Source organism: Bactrocera latifrons, unplaced genomic scaffold (genome assembly GCF_001853355.1).
Source record: "Bactrocera latifrons isolate USDA-ARS-PBARC rearing strain unplaced genomic scaffold, ASM185335v1 scaffold_252, whole genome shotgun sequence".
NCBI lineage: Eukaryota > Metazoa > Arthropoda > Insecta > Diptera > Tephritidae > Bactrocera > Bactrocera latifrons.
In genome coordinates this window covers 162,270-183,733 of record NW_017536097.1, presented here as the reverse complement: position 1 = coordinate 183,733, position 21,464 = coordinate 162,270, and the positions used below count along the sequence as shown (strand labels likewise).

The window sequence follows — 21,464 nt, the reverse complement described above, 5'->3', positions numbered from 1 at the left end:
TGTGCACTACATGTTTACATATGTAAATGGCGTTAAAAAATTACACAAATTTTTCTTACATTCTAGAATAAAATAGAGCGTTGTAAATTGTGCTCAGATTTTTAAAATTTCCTTTTGGACGGAATGGTTTTGAGAAATCTATAGTTTATAATTACATAATAAACTTACTGTATTCGAATTTAAAGTTGATTACTCAAGGCACTTATTTTTAAAAGGATTTTGTGTCATATAATGTTTTGCATATACAAAGTTTGTACTATGTCTCAACGTGGATGTCGTCGAAATATTTATGTTTACATTTTTAGAATTATTCGTATTATATGGAAAGTGGATGCAAAATAAAAATTATAAATTGTAATTTTAGTTAATGCATTTGTAAWTTTAGTTCAGGCATAACTGATCTCGTGCTCATAACTTTTTTCATCCCATTCATGATTATCGGGAAGTGCGTGATGGCGTAAACCACAAAGACGTGGCCCAAATCGCAATATTAATATAATGACACCCACAATAAAGAGAGCAAGGGCAGCTACAGCTGGAAAAAACAAAATAAATGCCATCTTGCTACTGTTGTCTGATTTAGATATCGCTTTCACGCTTTTGCAGTTCAACGTATTCTTCACGTTGTCGTTGTTGATGTAATGTACGGCCTTGCGGACGTTGTGGTCTTTGTTGTTGCAATTGATGAGAAGGTGGTTCAATTTGTATTTGTTGTTGCACGTGTACTTCCGGTGCTTCGATGTCTTCGCGGAAGATATGCGTTTTCGGCTATAAAAAGTAAAGAAATTATACATAATATACTTTCCAACAGGACATTTTAGTTTATTTTACTAAAATCATGTTTTCATAAAACTGGAATTAACTCATTTGTAGAGAAATTTTAGATCATTTTGTAGAGAAAGAACACGTTTAGTTTGTAAGGACATCGTAGATTTGTGCGCTACATTTCTTTTCCATATTGTGCTATTAGAAATCTCATAAAAAAGAAATTGTATCTTAGTAGCTCAGAAGAAATATCTGGAAATATTAAGCGGTCTTTTAAGAAAATAGCAAAAGAGGTCGTGACTAACCGTAAAATAATTTCTCGCCTTATTAAACGCTTTACGGAAGATGTGGGCATTGATAGGCAGAAATATTCTGGTAAAAAGAAGGGGCCACATGATCGTAAGAAAGCTAATTGTAACCATTCGCAAGAAAAACCCAAGCATTTCGAGTAGGAAATTGGCGAGGAAGGCTGACTGACTAGATTCTTTCGTACGCAGTATGCGGCGGATAAAGTGTCTTAGTTTTTACGGCCTTCTCTCAGCTACTTGGACAGAATTTTTACACAGTCGATTATCMAGGATGTGTTGCGGTTTTAATAAAAAGGGAGATGAAGACAACAAAAAAGTGACTAAAAAACTTCAAGACTTTGAAAGAAAGTCTTCAGCATCTAGAAGGGGACACTACCATAAAAGCATTAACGGATGGGGTTCGGAAAAACTAACATTTTTTATTAATTAAACATGATTCTTTATACTGAGTTCTGCTATTTTTCAAATCTAAAATAAAAATTTCAAATAAAATATTTTAGTTTATAAAAATCGAATTACTTCTTTAAACGATGATTTTTGTAACGTACAATTTTATTTGACACAGTTATTATTTGGAAAGTTATTAAGATGACAGTCCTTAAATAAATTTGATGATCTGCTAGGCATTTTTAACCAAAAAATCTTATTTCAGAATTGAGAAAAACTCAATGGTTTACTTATTGATATAGTAGAGAATGAGGAATTACAAGAGATTTTGACTAGAACTTGTTACTTTGCTATAAATTAATCAACAAGAAAATGTCCAGAGTTTCAACCACATCATGTAACCACCCCTATCAACACATTTAGGGGGCCTACAACGTGTCATAACGCATCGTAAAATCATTAGTTTTTTCACTTGTTTAATAAAAATTGTTGTTGTGTTGCATACAAAAATGAGTTTAGAGAATTGAAATTTTCAACGCAACGTTATCGATTCATTCATTATATGTTATAACTTTATGAGGCTAATTGAGAAATGTAATTGCATACTCATTTTTGTATATAAAAAAACAATTTTTTTAAACAAGTGTAAAAATTTATGAATTTATGATGCGTTATGGCAAGTTGTGTGTACCCTAATTATAGGCTTTATACTTTTATACTCTATAAGCAATAAGTCAAAACAATTGTAGTGTTCTATTCAGTTCAAAGACTTACGTAGAATCGTTCAAAATATGAGGCGTCTTTTAGTTCTGTGAAGTCCAAGGGTGGCTGCAAATGTGGCGTTGCTGACCAAATGGAAACCAACCATCGGTTACCTGTTAATCCGATTACATTAATATTTTCAAATTACTTTTATAACTCAAATTTAACCTGTGTGCCTATCCTGCCAATATTTACGATGTTTTGAGCAACACCCTAATATTATATTTAAAATGATAATGGAACCAAGTACGACAGTACAGACAGCGATCGTCACATAAAAAGGGGAGAAATTTCCATAGATATGTCCAGTAAAATATGGATTCTTTTCATAAGCCGTACGTTCTTCAATTGTTGACATAGTTAATTTACCTCAATCTTCACACGACTGCTCTGGATAGAAGAAAAGCTAACGCTACTAAGTGCAAAATTATCTGAAAGTGCAGTCCAAGATTTCATATAAGTCGCTTATTGGATTTAAATTTACTTCTAACAAATATAATCAAAACGAAGTCAACGATTGTTGGTTAATTTATTGTCACGTATGTATGTACATATATATATATATATACATAAGTTGTCTTAAAATTGTGTTGGAAAATATTAAGCGGAATTTTTTCGAAGCGTATCCTTCAACAACAATGTTAAAATCATTTACGAAACGTTTTATTCATTATATGTAATATTATATATTAAAAGACACTTTTAATGTAAAAACCTTAACTCACACTATCCAATTAGAAATGAAAACAACGCCCTATTCGTACTCTCAGTGAAAATCAAAATATATCGATATAAAATCGGAAATGAATAGGAGATAAGGGATGGTAAGATTTCGATAAGAATAAAATAAGTTATATTACAAGGAAACGAAAAATATATTACACTTAGGCTGTATTCCAAACGGCAGGAAAATACAAATTTTGAAGAAAGAAATTGAATATGTATTATAAATTTGTAATTATGCTTGTCTCCACGATGTATTCTTATAGTCCAAATAAATTACTTTCTGTTACAAAATTATTGAATTAAGAAAATGGTCTTGTATCACCTGGGTTGCGTGATCACCAAGTAAAACTGCTACTGTTCAAACAAATAAGAAATCTCCCTGGAAATTCAGACATTGCAGTCTCAGGAGACACCTAAGTAATATGGGCTAGTCTTTATCTGTGTAGATTCTGTGAAAAGGAGACAGAAACTCCAGAGTTATAGAGTGCGACGCAGACATGAAGTCTTAGGATCCCCGTATACTTGCAGGGAATGCTTTGACACTCTAGCACCAAGAAGTGAGTCTTTGTGAAAAGGGTCGAAATTTTAAGGTCCTGGAAAAATTAAGTAATAATATAATAAGAAGCATCTTGCGCATATTCGCTTTGGATATTGTAACAGATTAAACTCCTACCTATCCAGAGTAGACCCAAACATATCTAATAAATGTCTCGCGTACAATGAGTCTTTGCATGACACTGGCCCACTCTTTGTATACATTTTTATTCCCACAAGCGTTCTTTACTACTCGTGATGTCTATGTACATACGTCCATATGTAGACCCTCGAAAATTTCATTCATTCATTTTACAAAATGCAAGTAAATGTAGGTATGTAGATACATATTGGGCGCATGCCCACTATGTTGTTTACATTTATAATTGATAATTCTCCAAAAAAATGCCGCCTATGACCCACTTATGCAAACATTTTCGAGAATACGTACATACATGTATGTACATAAATATCTTTACTATATTAGGAGACAAGCACTTGTTGAGTTTGGCCGGCATTTACCATATGATAAGCAATTGTAAACAATAATTAACCGCAGGCGCAGATTTTAGCTGGAGCATGCGCATTGCTCCATTAGAAACGTTACACCGGATGAGCTCCTGTCGAAATCTATTTTTCCTTTTGTAACGCATAGCTTTAAATTGATGAACTCACTAATCTCGCAAATATTCGTAAATTTTGTGGAAAACGGTGTAGACACAAATTTTCTTAGAAAATTTTTTTTATAAAATTATTTAAATATATCGCATAAATAGAAATAGGGCGTTAATTTTATAACTATTACTGTAGCTGAAACAATTATCTACACATTAAAAATGATTCAACTCTTCCCWGCGGTAATAACCAACTATTTTTGTAATATTCAATAACAGAGTGGCGGATTCCTATGAAAAAAAAAAATCGTTTACTTGCTGATTTTTTCAAATACAGCTCAAAGCACAAAATTAACTAATTAATTTAAACGAAAAATGATGTGCAAAACGGGTATTAATTATATATTAATATGTTTTTTTGTGTTATACCCTAACGGTGCTAACTTTGCACCAGGAGAAAAAATCAATTACAACCTGTGAGTGCATTTTATCCGTTCAATGTTTGTTTCGAACTCATCTTTAATAACACATTTTAATTTCAACACAGTGCCAATTCCTGGGCTGATAAATTGGGCATGGAATTGTTCCATTTGGGTGACTTTATCACGAGAAGAAAAGAAGTTCAAGAGGTAAACAGATGTTGCATCTAAGATTATGACCATTAAAGTATTGATTTTACAAATAAAGTTTGCCAAAAGAAAGTGGGTTAATTGCTCATTGACGATGCCATTAGTAATTTATAGAGATTGTGTGCTCTGTGGGTTGCTTTTCATAGTAAGATTTTAGAACATTTTCTTATTTCTTCCATTTTCAATAAATTTCCATTTTAGATATTCCTCCCTTTAAATCGAATATAATATTTTTTTCATAAATATTATTGTTCGTATGAAACTAAATTTATAAGAAAATAATTCGAGGAAGTCTTCGGTTTGTGCTTCAAACCGCTTTTGCAATTTTAAATTAGGTTGACAAACCGAGATTTCAGATCGGTTCAATGGTTCRAGAATTAAAAGCAAACCTTCTATTGATTATACATTTTATACACAGCACTTTATTCACGGATAAGAAAACGTGAAAAGTAACTTTATTTAAAAAAATATCGTATCTGGAATAACAAATTGTACAAATGACAAGCATTTGGTCTTTTCAAGATACATATGTGATGATTGAAAATTACACAAAAGGAATCATTAAACCTTAGGAGTTGTGAAATCTTTTTTAAAATCATAGCAATAAGTTATACGAACATGCAAACATTATGTTCAATTGTAGAGAGCTATTTAATATTTTTAAACTTACGTAAATATTTCAAATATATTTTATTGTCTTTACAAAGAGTTTTAAGGAAGCACAAGTAGTATCGCGATCAGGAGCCAAAATCGTCGAAAATATGGCACACGATATAAAAATGATGATGGATTTAAAAATAAGTGCAGTGCGGGTAAGAAAGAATATATATGTATGTATATTATATACATTGTAATTAACTCAATATACACATGCATATATGTACATATGTATGTATGAATGAATACGAGTTTGTCAAATCTARTAGAATGTTATTATTTCAAGCGAATAATGGATACAGCGGAAAACACTGCGTTGTCGCACCAGAACGAAAAGGAGGATCTATATTTTTCCTATTATAGTGCTAAAGATATGAGAGAACCTGACGATCCAATACCAACCCCTGCGCCTCGTGAGCTGGATGATATGGGCGAACCACACATTTTTGTACCACCCAAAGAGATTGTTCTAACACCGAAAGCTGAATTTTTCAATACGCCAGTTAATCTGAGCGTCAGTTCAGTGCATGTGCCCTTAAACGTTTTCGATCGAGGTTTGATTTCCCTTACCACAATTGGTTTTTTTTTTATTTCTACATTTTATGTGCATTTACTCATGAGCCACGAACACTTTTCCGAATTATTCAAGCTTTTTCGAATACAAAACTTATGGTAGTGTATTGCTAAAAGTATACTTGCGATCAAAAATGAAAACAATTTCGTCAGGATATCTTGCGCAGACACATTTCGTGCTCATGCTGTACCTTAACGCCTTTATATGTTTATGTGAAAGTTTTAAAAGCTTTCTAATGCGCCAAAGTGACTGTGTAAATGATTCTGACCAAAGTTGAAAGCAAGTCTGTAGTCAACACACAAATGCATTAAGGAACGACTGAACTCTTGAACGTTTACTGTTTACAGTTAACCATATTGACACAAAGAAATATCACTTACATATRTATACATATGTACTTATGATTCACCTGCTTTTGTACATTTTACATAAGTAATAAATTATTWGAAGCAGTAGATAACTATTAAGAAWATKGAATACAATTTCAAGAAAGTTAATTCATAATTGTTAATAAGTAACTGCTAAAGGTGACTTCAGAATCATGCTATCGACCTATAGCTAACTACAAATTCGCTCATTAAATTTAAATATGTATTCCTTCTAACATATCAATAATTGTAGTTATTGACAAAAACAATGTTGAAGACATCAAAACACGAACACGACGCTAATATCATTTACTACAATTTCATCATCTGTTATTTTCTATTCCTTTTTTTTAATTATGAAACACGGAACTAAAATTTAACAAAATCTAAACTTCTCTTCCCATAAAAATTATAAATTGCAACACACGTTTTTGTATCACATTCATCAACAATTATATATACATACACTTGTCACAAAAAAAATKCAAATCTGGAAATTAAATTAGCCAAGGAAGTCATCAAGTCCATTCAATGGTCGGAGAATTTAGATCAAATATTTCGTGATAATTACAAAAACGATCCAACATTGTCGTGGCAATTTTATGGCAGCTCGACTGGTTTCATGCGCCAATTCCCGGCAGCCAAGTGGAAAGCTAAACCAGTCGATTTGTATGATTGCCGACTGCGTTCATGGTATATGGAGGCAGCGACAAGCCCCAAGGATATCATCATTTTATTGGACAGCTCGGGCTCTATGAAAGGACAGAGGCTAGATATCGCAAAGAAGGTTGTGAATACAATACTTGATACGTTGGGTACCAATGACTTTGTGAACATCTTCACCTTTGGGAAAACTGTAGAGCCAGCCGTCAAATGTTTTGAGGAGACACTAGTTCAAGTATTGATTTTTATTCTTATTAATTGTTATGTATTTTTACAAATCGCACATAYTTTATTTTCATAACTTATTAAATGTTATATCTGTAGGTTTTCTTATAAAATATTTGAAGACAGAAAGGGCTCAGAATATCAATTGCTAGAATTACTTATTTTCTGTTTCAATAAACTGAATTTGTACAAACCAAAAACAAAATCGATACATAGAAAACACGGATTTCCGTATATTCGGTTGACTTTAACAATAAACATGATATCCGAAATAAATTAACAAAATACCAATAATTGGTAAAAATTGTTTTACACCCGCAACCCGATGATTAAGTAATATGTACTTTTTATTGTACAATTTTAATTATTTACTGTCTTATCATCTGTCTGTCTGTAGTTAGTAGATCAGACGGAAACTCGATTTTAGTTGTCCTGTCCAGTTAGGTCTACTTAATGTATTAAATTCAAATTTGCAAACGAATTTATTTAGATGGTATGCATATAGATTCCATAAGAGACAATATTCAGATTTAAAATCTTATAAAATATATCTTTTAGAATAGTAGAAACCACGACAAAGCTGAATATACCGATTCTTTTTTTTTAAGTTTTGCCGTAAAATTTTTCGTTATTGATTTCCTGAAAATATTTTTTTTTATTAATTTAGACACCTCATCTCTCACATCTACACTCCACCCACACTAAATTTTCATTTATCATTCCTTCACTGATCATCAGGCGAATCTTGGCAATATTCGGGAGCTCATGGAAGGTGTTGACTCTATAACAATTGGCAACATTGCCAATTTCACCGCTGCATTGACGAAAGCTTTCGAAGTTTTAGAATTATTTCGTACGGAACAACGTGGCGCGCAATGCAATCAAGCCATTATGATTGTCAGTGATGGYGCACCTTTTGCCTATGAAGAAGTTTTCGAGCAATATAATTGGCGTGACCTACCATTTAAGCCGGTACGCGTTTTCACTTATCTAATTGGCAAGGAAGTTGCAGATGTCAAGGACATTAAGTGGATGGCTTGTGAAAATCAGGGTTATTACGTACACCTRAGCGATATGGCCGAAGTCCGCGAGATGGTTCTTAATTATATACCAGTGATGGCCCGACCTCTGGTACTAGGTAAACATGATCATCCTGTTGTGTGGACACAAGTATATGCCGATGTTATTGTAAGTCTGGGTTAAAATTCATAAAAATAATAGCTCTAAAAACGGCTTACTACATAAATGTTACGATGATTTAAGGATCCGAAAATATCAGATTGGATGTGGGAGGTGAAGCAATGCGACGATCAACGCGAAGATGTTTTAGAGTTTCGTCGGGAAGGCTACCGCATGCTGGAGCCAAATGAAGTACACAAACGCATCTATCTTCGCAACAAAGCGGTATTTCAAGAAATAAACATTTATTACATACTCTTTGAACACWTGTTCTATAATAATTTATAACTATTTTTATTTAAATTTATATGTGAATATCGAAGGCCTGGAATCAGCCACTCGAATCGGATGTGTATCAATTTATGACCACCGTTTCCATGCCAGTTTATGATCGGCGTATGAATGCTGTAAGTATCTTCATAATTTACAGTTATTAAGATTGGTTAATCTGCCGAGATTCAATTCTAATTTTCTAATTAATAAAAACATATACTCAAAAGTGGTAAATTGAAAATTTAATTTCGAAAAGTCAATAGTCAAATATTTATTATTACCTTAAAACATTTACTTATACATACTATATTGCATATGCATATGCGCATATGTAAGCACATAATACTATTTACCTATTGCATATACTAATCAACAACCAATCGAATATTACACAAACAGAATATCACCGAAGAGGTTTTAATAAATGAGGCGCTGTGGGAATTGCAAACTCGTGAGGTACCTAGAGTGATAAAAAACCAACAAATTGTGATTAGTATCGCGTAGTAAAAAATCCGTTGCTAAGTTCCAAGTTAGCGTAAACCAATTATTGTTTCGTTTTATGTTTAATAAACATTAACTGAATTCAATATTAACATATAACATATATACGTATATACATACATACTTAGCTAGTGTTAAAATTTTGGTAAATTTGTACCAAATTTTCTTGTAGAATGAACCAATTAAATACATACATACACATATATGTACTGTCTTGTCAACTATACATTACAATTTTATAAGCCATAACCAATATAAGCAAGATAMAAGTCTATACAAAGTAATCATCGTGAGAGCAAGAGGAACTTGGGACACAACAGTTATTATCTTTCTCAATATTAATACGGTAGAATATTTTAATTATTACACGTTTCTTGCCTTGCTTTCATTCTTTTATATTTAAACAATGGTGTTGTACGTACATAAATCGAAATAACAAATATAATATAAACACAGAAGTAGGAAATCATAAGATAATGATTTAAGCCTATACCTAATTTACCATTCAAACGCCTTTATCTCACCGCTGGACTCGTACTAATTTACAATTACTAATGCAACACTTCTGAATTTTTTGAATTAATTACTTTAATAACTTTGGTGACAAGAGGAGCTTAGGCCACGACTAGTGCCTGCGTAAGCTCGTGGTGCAATATGTTAATGTATACCCTTGTTATATGTAATTATTTACTAAGCAAGTGGTCAAATAAAAACCATTAAATGGTTAAACTCATAATTTGATGAGTTGTGTACTCAATTTAAAATAATGGGTTCTCAAATATATCCCTTTTTTGCTCTTTATTCAATGCTTTATAAAAAGTGATACAGTGACCGTAGAAGCCCCTCCTTATTTCCGAAGAACTCGGACAGCCACTTTTCACAAGCCTCTTTTGAGTTCAACTTTACACCAACAAGGGCGTTCGCCATGGACAAGAACATTTGATAATCACTACTCACTATGTCCGGGCGTAGGCATGTGGCGTTGTCCTGGTGGAATACTACACTCTTCCTGTTGGTCAATTCTGGGCGCTTCTGGTGGATCGCCTGCTTCAAGTGGTCCAGTTGTTCGCAGCAGATGAGACAATTAAGCGTCTGGCCATATAGGAGCAGCTCATAGYGGATGATTCCTTTCCAATCCCACCAAACACACAGCAATACCTTTCTGGCCGTCAATCCCGGCTTGGTCACTGTTGGAACGATTCACCGGCATTCGACCACGACTGTTTTCGCTTGATATTGTCGTATGTGATCCATTTTTCGTCGCAAGTCACCATCCGCTTCAAAAATGGGTCGRGTTCGTTCCGTTTCAGCAGCATATCGCAATCGTTGTTTCAGTCCAAAAGATTTTTTTCCTTGATTTGATCGGAATTTGTCGTCACAGGTCTTCCGCCGGCTGATTTATACATGATGTCATTTTCACCCGCTCTGAATAGTCAAAAGATTGGGCAGAAGGGAGATATTTGACAATCTAATATATTTATGAAACGAAATTTTTTACGAAGGTTTAATATGACAAAGGTTTACTTAGATGCTGCAAACAAAATTTKACTTCATATATTTACTATTCCGGCCTACTGTGATGGCTTCTATTCATGTTAAACCATATTAAGTAGCTTGCAATCTAGGTTATGTAATAAGTAATATTAGTTTAGTTTTCTATGCTTGAGTTTTTTGATAGTTTTAGATTTTGCGGCKATAATTTTACTGATTGCTTCAAATATTACCACAAAAATTAATTAAACATTTATACATATACAAAGTATTAAATATTAAAGTCAAATTAGTACGTAGAGAAAGACGAAATACTTATTTCATTGATCGTAATTTATTAATTGGTAGTAATTTGTTTATTGTGACAAGTATAAAAGATTGAGTAAAAAGTCAATGTGTGTTATCCACTAAATTGAATTTAATAGTTGAAATAAATTACATAATTTAAACAAAATATTTACGGTAATTTCTGTGGATTTATATAATCGAAATTGCGCAACTCTTATGTGCAAACATACCTATTTATCTAAAGTAGATTGATTTCCCTGTTGTTATTCATACAAATAATAGTTGGAGTAGGCTGAACATCCGTTATTTACTTATATTCTCTATGACTCACTTTATTGCAAATACATATATCCTTAGACAAAAATCGCCAATCTATTGGGTGTCGCAGGCACGGATGTACCTATAAGAGACATAAAGAGAATGCTCTCCCCGTTTTTGGTAAGTGTGTAAAGATACGAAGTTGACCTTATATACATATAATTTATTTTTATTGAATATTGTACAATATTTGATATTTGAATATAAAAATTGTATTTGAAATTGGTAAACTAATACGCGCCCATTTGATTACAGCTGGGTGTCAATGGCTATGCATTTATTGTGACAAATAATGGCTACATCCTATTCCATCCTGATTTTCGTCCAATTGTAAGTTCTAAATGATTGACAAGTACTATTAACAGGGAAWGAGCAAGTCCCCATAATTCCGTTTTTTACACTTTTAGTTTCAAGGCAATATTTTAAAACCAGCATATAACAGCGTAGATATGATTGAAGTTGAGCTATTGGACGATGATCGAGCACCGAGAGATTTCAATCCCGTACTACTAACGGTATTTAAATAACAATATGTATAAGCACATTCAGACAAAGAAACTTTTGTTGCGGCAACGCATAAAAATAAATACCACGTGATGTTAGATTATAAGTGGTATACGACTTTGAGTAAATTATATAAAGAGGAATGCTGAAAATGATCCATGTGAACGGAAATGACGAAATCAAGAGATCATCCATTGCCACCTAATGAGCAACAAAAGATTTCACGTCTGAATGCCAACTTACAGAGTTTTGAACACTCTTTATATATGCAATTATTAACTTTYTTAAATATCACAGATTCGTGATTCGATAATAAATCAATCAACTGGTAGTAAGTGGATGTTGGTAAAAAATCACTTTGACGAAATGGTGAGTAAACATATAAGAAAACTTTACTCATCTCCCTACTTACATCTGTTTAATTTCACCTTAGAAACGGGTTGCTCGCATTAAACGTCAATATTATTGGAGAGCGATACCTAATACGCCGTTTACTCTTGTAATTACATATCCTGAGCAATACGGCGTACATCGCCTTTCCATAAGAGCAGAAAATGAAATACACCGCATGAATATTAAAGGTGAAAACTTGTTAAACTACTTTGGTGGCAAACGCTGGAAAATTCATCCAACATGGTAAGTCAGACAAAAAACAAGAAAAAACGTTAACTTCGGCTGAACCAAAGCTAATATACCCTTCACAGGGGTATTTCTTTTAGTAAATATGTGTCCAATTTGTATGGAAGCTATATGCTATAGTAATCCGATCTGAACAATTTTTTCAGATATTATATTATTACCTTAAGCAGTAATCCATGTCAAATTTCGTAAAGATACCACGTCAAGTGTGAAAGTTTTCCATACAAGAACTTGATGCCGATCGTTCAGTTTGTATGGCAACTATATGTTATAGTGGTCCGATATCGGCAGTTCAAACAAATGAGCATCTTCTTAACGAGAATATGATGCTTACAAATATATATACGGACAGATCGATGGACAGACATGGCTAAATCGACTCAGCTCAACATACTTATCATTTATATATAGTATATACTTTATAGGGGCTCCGACGCTTCCTTCTTCGCTTACAAACTTTATGACAAACTTAATATACCCTGTTCAGAATATAAAAACATTACGTTAATAAGAGCATTTTAAAAGTTAACAAGGTCCCCGCAAAGTACACAAATTTACACAAAATTTTTATTTGATTTATTTTTAGGTTGTATTGCAAGCACAACAACAAAACTTTTACAACACCAGAAGAAGAGCTGGTTTGGTTTTTGAATAAAATGTCACAGCCTGGTTGGAGGTGGCCACTAAGTAGAAGTGCGGTACCACCGGAACACGCAGCCCTTTTATTTTGTAAGTAAATTAATTTAAAAAGAAATTGAAATTAAAATTCAATACATAATACTAAATGTGCTCGTTCTTCGCGCCCAGTTTAACTATAGACAAAATTTACTTAATTTGATTATTGGAACATGAATTTCGAGAGGTAGAAGTAGGTTATTTACACATATTCCTCCTATGTGTGCTGTTATCATGCCCAGTAATCACTATTGTTCACTAAATCGTAAAATGTTCAACTTTCAAAGTTAAAAATTTTAACAATGGAGTGGAATATGCAGTTTTAAGGGTACTGGGTGCAGTTTAATTGATGCAATTAAAAATAATAATTCAACGAAAGTAATTTAACGGAATAATGCTAGATTTAGATGACGCGAAAAATACACACTTCCGATACCGTTTACTCTTGGGTGAAATTTGATACATAGTACTATCTTTACGAGCTTTTAGCTAGTTGTGAAAATATTGACCCTCTTCCCATGTCTACTTTTGATTGAATACTGTCAGATCCTTCTACTCTACAATAAATAACAAATACAAATTAAGGTGTCGACACGAAACTCAGCATTAAAAGTGTTGCTGTTCTCTTCAAATGTTAGAAATTCGTTCATATTTAGCAGTTTTCGAATATGAGAGCTTTTTAGATTTTTTTGTTTCGCACATAATATTTGATTTGATTAGAAATATGAAAATACTTTTTCGACTACCCAATAAAATGTTCCTACGTGGATCGTTTGAATTCACAAATAGTCTCTACAAGTATATGTACATATAACTTTTCATGAAACATTGGGTAAAACATTTTAAGTAAAATTAGGTAAAATCACGCATATAGACAAGTAGGCATACATTTTCTTAAGTGTGTATGTTTGTTCTTCATGTTAAGTTTTTCGTATACAACTTTTTATCGCAATGATCATAATTTACATATGTAAATGCAAATCCACAGCTAACACATCTTCCGGGCGCATACCATCCATAAATGATAAAGAAAGTTACTATTGTGAGTAAAATTTCGTTTCGATTCTGTTTGTAATTGCTCGTAAAAAAAAAACAATTAAATATGTAAAGTAACGTTTTTTTTTAGTTATATCGCAAAGTTCACTAAAAAGCACCCACTAAATAATCGCATATTCATTCTTGTAAGTAAATTTTTCAATACGCCCCGAGCATTCACACAAGAGCACATACTCGTAGCAAATATTTCATTTAATAGTTTTAATTCCAACATCCCACAAACATTTTCACATATTTATGATAACTATGCACAAACATGAATGTATGTATTATTTATTAATTTTTTATTTTACACACAAACGGTGGTAGTTAATCGGAACAACTGTTCCAAGACAATTCTTTAATTGTGGCCAATTCAGATTTTCCATAACCTAAGAGTATATCCGCTGTGATATCGTAATTGTCTTGAAAAAATGCATGTTTTTATAAGTACAAATAAGTACCAAATAGCAGCAATACGATTTTAAACATTGTTTTATTAAAAAAAATCATTAAACCAGAGAGATCTCTTCTTATTATATTTGTATAAATATTGCATTGATTTACCAAGATTTTATTTTAAAAGGTTGACTAAGGAGTTATGAGAAAGTTCCGATATGGAGTTGTATTTCAAGACAATCATGCTATAAGCTACAAAATAGCTGCCATATTCAAATGCCAAATTTGCGAAACTTTGCAGTACAATTTGCCTTTCGCTTTCGAAAAAGTTTTTCCGGCGAGTTTTCTATTGAAGTAAGRCAATGAGAACAGGGAGGCCAGAACCGAGGAATACCATAGATGTTATAGGAACACAAAGCCGAATTCATGCAAATTGGTCCAGTTTTCATTCTCACCTGCGAATAGTTCTTCCCCTGGCTTASAGCCCGAATAAAACTCATGGAGATAGTTTTATTATGACAATATTTTTTTATATTTAAACAAATTTTCATCCAACAGCAACRACATCTACTGACAAAATACGAAACGCCTTTTTCAAGTACCCAATAATAAGTAATTTATGGATACAACTCTAGTGGTGTATTATCACGATATGAATGGTATAGATGTATGTACCATACATACTTCCAAAAAAAATGTATACGTAATYTCCAAAAACCTGCAACCCTATTCAACTTTAAWTTTTTTTTTTWAATTTAAGTATTACTTTATTATCATTCTACTGAATATCTTTAGTTACTATTATTGTTACTGAAATCGAAAAATCTCGAAAGCCTAATATTGTTAGCTGAGGAGTTGCCAATATACGAGTGTTTTGCATGCTACACAGAGTAAATTCACTACCGAAGTCACATTCATAAATTTCAYATTTATTTTGAATAAAAAAAACTTTACCACACCTAAATCCTTTTATTTTTCACCTGCACCAATGACGATTTAATATTTGCAAAAAAACCCAATTATGATCGCATACTATATATGGTATTTGCATATGTATTTAATCTTGAAGAAGTACTCACTATACTGTAAGTTGCAAAGTCGAATTTCACTGTATAAAAACTTTTGCCCTTTTTCAACAGTTCATAAAGTAAAAGTATGTGTAGTTTTGTTAATAAACTTAATCTGTCACACCCAAATATGTGCGTACTTAACTCAATAAAACCCTTTATCAAGTGAGAAATCATCTTTAAAGCTGTATTCAATTTATGTATTTATTCCAGGTGATCGTCAACTCATGCAATCACTTGTTTTTGATGCACGGGTTACCGAATGGTTTTCGAAAAATACCAGCTTCAATTCCAAGGATGACAAAGGGTAAGAGGCTCAATYGCTCTGAAATTGAAATGAAATAATCAAAATGATTGCTATATGCTATAAGGTCTTAAGGGGTCAGTAGGGTTATCTTTTTTCAAAATTTGTCTTTTTTTTTGCATTTCCTGTTCCCTTATACTCTTAGAATTAATGTAGAAACCCACTTTACCATTTCAAGGTTACGAAAAAGGCTCAAAAATAATAATACCGCTCACTTTTTTAAACTGGCGGACATTATTTCGTTCGAACTACTTAACCGATTTGCTTAATTTTTTTTAAATGTCCACAAAACGCCTGGCTATCGTATCAATGTTATGACAAAATTTACGTTAAAAAAACATGGGGAAAAATTAAAAAAGGTGTTAATTACTTTTTTATTTATCATTTTTTCATGATTCTAGGAGGGATAATAACCGTTCACATATTTTTTAAGAATAAATTGGGATTTTCTGTTTCAGATGCTCCAAACATGAGAACACGTGTCCGCCAGTGAAAAACGCATCTCATTCACCCAACCATTTCTCCCAGGAGATGTCATCAAAGCATTTCAAAAAAATTTGTTTATACACTTCACGATATACCTCATGATATGTGAAAACAGTTCTATTCTAGAATAAATATTTTTTTTAAATATCTATGAAAAAAAAAGTAAAAAAAAATACAGGCCAGATACCCTATTGGCCCCTTAGAGCAATGAACGGCTATGCTAAGTTAAAAATGTCAGATTCATTATTTATTCTATTTGTTAAATAATGTGAGGCAAATTAAAATAGTGATTTTATATTTAATTTTGAGGAGACGCAGATAATGCGGACTGTTGAACCAAAAAATTAATTCTACACAATTCAAGACTTAATCACTTAATGATCATAACTATAGATTTWGATTAATTGATTGATAAACGAGGAATGCAAAGGGACCTTGGGTCTATTGTGCCCTCTTCTAAATCTAGCCCCARCAAATTGAAAGTGAAAGAAATTTACGAGACAGAATATCCCTTTCTTTTAACGTTAAATTCGACTTATTTTCATAAAAAATACAATAATAGTACGTAAATCTCTATGAGCTTATGGATTATACAATATTTACACATACAGTATTTTATACAGCATATTTTTAAGATATTTATTGGTTGAACGCTCTTTGAGATATTATTTATCACAACGATTTTGACATACATAATCAACAAAATGACAATGGTATATAAAAACACACAGACATTTACCTACTTCCAGTATGTTACATGCACCGTTATAAACATAAATACATAGTCCGTTTAAATTACTGTGTTTCTTTTTCTCTGCAAAAAATGTCTTTCCTCCGTTTTCTATGTGGTTTTTAATTTTTTATTTATACACGAGTTCACATTTCTTCCACCTTATTATATTTATATAATATGTACATATCTAACTATTAAAATATGTCTGGATTAGCACAAGCGCTTCAAGCCCAATAGCCGTTCTAATGGGTTTGTTGCCAAGGTAACATATTGAATAAAATAGAATTACAATCATAGCTATGTATATATTTATATATTTTTTATAATAATATATGTACATATGTTCATATATTCTAAAGTACCTTTGATTTGGACAACTATCTAATGGGATTCTATTCAACAGAAATGAATTCAAACAACGATTCGGTATAACAGTGGCATTTCTGGCAACACACAGCGGTTTAACACGATGGCAAGAGTTTCATTCCAATATGGCCGAAGAAGCTGGTACTGGGTAAGGTCCTATAGGGTGTTTCAATAGTTATTTAGTCTACAAAAGAAAACCGAAAATTTTGGAAAAACCGCTCATTAGTTTTCAATATCTCTTCTTAGTTGACGTGAGACGTGTGAAAAATTTTGAAGTTTTCGTGGCGATATTAACTTCTTAATTCGACAAAAAAATTTATTATTTTTTTTTTTAATAAAATTTTCTTGTATGTACAAACTTGATAACGATTTATATTATATTTTTTGATTCAACTCAAAGTATTGCCAATGTTCCCTGCTATTTAAAAGGACATGAATCGGCCTATCTTAAGCTAGCTCTTATATAACTAATATCAGGATTTTCGAATATTCGACTGATTTATGGTGATGGTATGTGAGGTACCTTAGTGAAAACTAGCCAAAGTGTCATGATAATAGTTAATAGATAAAATCGGTTCGGAACTACCCCAACTCCCATAAACTACATATAATGATTTATGCCGAATATGTCGGTCAATGTTTGAGTTATAAATAGTATATGCACATACATACAATATTTCTGGAATTCCGATCCTCTGGTTCACATTTTACACCTTAAGTTGTTTCCCTGTCTTTGATTCTTGCAAGTTGCAAGAGYATAAAATGTTCGGTTGTACCCAGACTTACTTGTTTCAGTTTATATTAAAGAAGCCTAATAAAATATAACATATTCTATCAGCACCTTAATCAAATTAAAATGTATTGTTATTTTTAATGGATTTAGCGAGACTTTTAGCGAACAAAATAAACATGCCATTGACGAGATGTGGTACAAACGCGCAGTAGATCAGCATTTTGTGCACAAGGATAGTTTTGTCTACTCGGTGCCATTCGATGCAGGAGGTAATCAATTTATCTATATTTTCAATTTTCAATTTCCTWTTTTTTTTTTTTTAATTTATTTGAGAACAATTTTTGGTTAGATCTTGCAGAGGAAATTACAGTGACGGCAAGCAACGCAGTCTTCCACACTGAAGGTGCCAAATTCGCACCTGCCGCCGTTGTAGGATTTCAGTTTCATCATTCTGCACTGGAGAAGCTTTTCCGAAATATTACAGGCAATGTAAGTAAATTAAAAAAAAGGCCAACGGTTTGGTTCAACTTGCTTCCGCTCTGTAAATATTTAAGAAAGTTATGTCTCCCACATTTAAATACAAAATAATCCAATTGCTACAAGGAAAACTTAAAAACAAATTCATGTATTCTAATTATAATAATTTTTTTGTAGGGATGTGCTGTTGAGGATCGGGAATGCTACGTTATTGATAACAATGGTTTTATAATTATCTCTCCATATCGCCAAGAGACGGGCAAGTTCTTTGGAGAAATTAACGGTGGTATTATGGCGCGTTTAGTGGACGAGAAAGTTTTCAAACGTGTCACTGTGTATGATTATCAAGCTGTTTGTTTCGAATCCAGCGGTGACATGAACGGATCAAATAACTTACTATCCGTAAGTGATATGTGTAGATAATAGTGACAAAAACTGAAACTTAATCAAATTTGCATATCTCATATACATATATGATATTATTTTAATTTCTTTAGCCTCTCTTTCACCTCCTTCGTGCGCTCAAATGGCTGTTTCATACGGTGTTGTGGTATATTGTGCAACTTACCCATATGGCCATTGCCGAGTTTATCGACCCATACATAGATGAAGACATGAATGACTACCCAAGCAATGCGAAGAGCACCGACTGGATCCGTTTGGTGACATTGCATCGCACACGGCTCAAATCGTGCGACATGCAACGCCACTTATATCTTATGTACAATGAAAAGGATAATGTAGTTTACAATATGACAGCTCATGCGTGTGAACGGCCATTTGTTGTGCTGCCGATTCCTAATAGTAATATGATATTGTTGGTAATCGATCAGCGATGCCCTCGAGATACGTCCATACAGTTGACGGTTAATCCAGCCCCCATTCCATACCCGCTCGATAAGAATCAAACATTCGCCTGCTATAAGAACGATCGTGAGTTTTCAAGGGTCCGTCCCGTCAGTTGCATAAATAGGCATATAAATGTAAGTACTAAATTTTATATAATAAATCAATAAAAAATAAATTACTAACTAATTTGTTTTTGTTGTTTATTTAATTAGGAAAGTACAATAGAATTGTGCGGTAATGCAGGAAGCATACAACTTAACGTGATGCTTTTGATACTTGGTATATTGTTGAGCCGATAACTGAAACAATAATATGTTCCGATTTGCAATTCAAGTCGGTGAAGGGTTAAATATAACTTAATCTCGTCTTTGGCTCTCCTCATGGTTAAATATACTATACAAGGAAACGCTGGTACCTAACAATAATATTTAGCAATTATGTTATATAGGTACATATAGTGCATTCTTTATTACTATCAAGGCAGATGTGCTTTGCAATTCATCAAAGGTGATTAAATAATAATCGAGCACTCAGTTCAATCACGTGCATATGTATAATATTTCCCYAAAACAATTAGCCAAAAATTGTGAATACACGCAAATGTGTTTGTAGGTTTGTAAAAATATGTATTATAATTATTGTATAGCATAAAATTAGATCACATTAAAACTTGGTAAATGCGGCTTRTGGAGCTGTTTTGCTATGATTTGCTTTATTAATTTTAAAAACTATTAAACTCATACAAGAACCCATATGTACATACAATTGAGCGAACAATTTCGACAATGAATAAAGTAGTCATAAGTAGCCTTATTAGTRTCTCTTATAACAATATACATATAGAAATTTATTAAATTGCATTTGAAAAAGAAATAAAAAGATCCTTCAACTATTTCAATCATCACATTGTTTATAAATTTAAAATATAAAAGCGAATTACACGTCTTAACTGAAAGATATTCTTTCAGATGTGTTTTATAACAGCTAACACCTAATATTTCAAAATCTACGTGAGTAATTGCTATATAAAAGTCAGAATATTGAAAAATGTTGGGCATATGTCTAGGCATATGTTTGCAACTCTTCAAAGATCTAATGGTAATTCAAATGAATAAAACAGAAGACATAACCAAATATAAAGGTAATAATTATAAATATATTAACTAAGTCAAAAAATATTTTAGCTATATGCTAAAGCTTCTATTATTAAAACTTGGAAAATATATTTCATATGAAAGCTATAAAAAATTAATTACCTTATTTATTATATTAATAAATTGTAAAAGAACATTAAAAACATATAGAATTCAAATAAAGTCCATTGTTTGAAAGAAATAATTTTCTATGGTTTTCTTGTGCGACTACTTATGTAATAAGGCTTCACGCAAACAAATCCGAACTCTAAGAAGCAACGGATAAAACCGGAAAGTTAATATATATCTCACATAATCATTTTAAGTTACTGAAACCAATCACTTACGATCTTAAATGCAGTTATATTGCTTTTTTGATGACATAATTTGATGAGTCGGCCTTAGAAGTGTTCGATAGAAAGGTTTTGCAGAAGATTTATCGTCCTTTGCGCATTGGTAACGGCGAATATCGCAGTGGATTCAACGATGAGCTTAACGAGATATACGACGACATTGACATAGTTCAGCGAACTAAAAGACAGCAGTTACGCTGACTAAGTCATGTCGCTCGAATGTACGAAAACACTCCAGATATGAAAGTTTTCGAAGGAGTATCCGCCGGGAGAAGCAGAGGAAGAGGAAGATCTCCACTCCGTCGGAGAAGAGCTAAAGCCGCTCCACCTTCCCAAGAGAAAACGCTCGCTTCGCAAAATGCCGCGTTTGGGACGAAGATTAACCTGACGACATTTAAGAGCTGTCATTTCATCCAGAAAAACCAAAGGTTTGTTATGGTTCGTGAGCC

The 21,464-nt window shown here is 32.5% G+C and overlaps 3 protein-coding genes across 10 annotated transcripts; 1 reads left to right on the top strand and 2 right to left on the bottom strand.

The window, feature by feature from the left end:
• Positions 1–297: 297 nt before the first annotated feature.
• On the bottom strand, positions 298–569 carry LOC108969424. Its single transcript, XM_018934125.1, has one exon. The coding sequence runs from the start codon at positions 558–560 to the stop codon at positions 387–389; it is 174 nt and encodes a 57-aa protein (XP_018789670.1). The 5' UTR covers positions 561–569; the 3' UTR covers positions 298–386.
• Positions 559–2,999, bottom strand: LOC108969423. Of its 2 annotated transcripts, XM_018934124.1 has the most exons (4): positions 2,948–2,999; positions 2,391–2,653; positions 2,235–2,335; positions 559–768 (listed from the first exon to the last, which is right to left on the bottom strand). In XM_018934124.1, exons 2-4 carry the CDS (start codon positions 2,578–2,580, stop codon positions 580–582), a joined length of 480 nt encoding a protein of 159 aa, XP_018789669.1. In that variant the 5' UTR covers positions 2,581–2,653; positions 2,948–2,999; the 3' UTR covers positions 559–579. The 2 variants fall into 2 exon arrangements, with proteins under 2 accessions (XP_018789669.1, XP_018789668.1); XM_018934123.1 differs by lacking the exon at positions 2,948–2,999 and having other exon boundaries at positions 2,391–2,908.
• Positions 3,000–4,468: 1,469 nt separating this feature from the next.
• Positions 4,469–20,690, top strand: LOC108969459 (voltage-dependent calcium channel subunit alpha-2/delta-3). Of its 7 annotated transcripts, XM_018934186.1 has the most exons (24): positions 4,469–4,572; positions 4,644–4,725; positions 5,433–5,537; positions 5,669–5,936; positions 6,831–7,222; positions 7,951–8,400; positions 8,476–8,616; positions 8,715–8,798; positions 9,064–9,120; positions 11,302–11,382; positions 11,518–11,592; positions 11,670–11,777; positions 12,064–12,135; positions 12,200–12,402; positions 12,992–13,134; positions 14,069–14,122; positions 15,795–15,888; positions 17,319–17,366; positions 17,508–17,618; positions 18,354–18,472; positions 18,553–18,692; positions 18,858–19,082; positions 19,178–19,663; positions 19,742–20,690. In XM_018934186.1, exons 1-24 carry the CDS (start codon positions 4,472–4,474, stop codon positions 19,826–19,828), a joined length of 3,726 nt encoding a protein of 1,241 aa, XP_018789731.1. In that variant the 5' UTR covers positions 4,469–4,471; the 3' UTR covers positions 19,829–20,690. The 7 variants fall into 7 exon arrangements, with proteins under 7 accessions (XP_018789731.1, XP_018789734.1, XP_018789733.1 ...); XM_018934189.1 differs by lacking the exon at positions 9,064–9,120; XM_018934188.1 differs by lacking the exon at positions 14,069–14,122.
• The last annotated feature ends 774 nt before the right edge of the window (positions 20,691–21,464 follow it).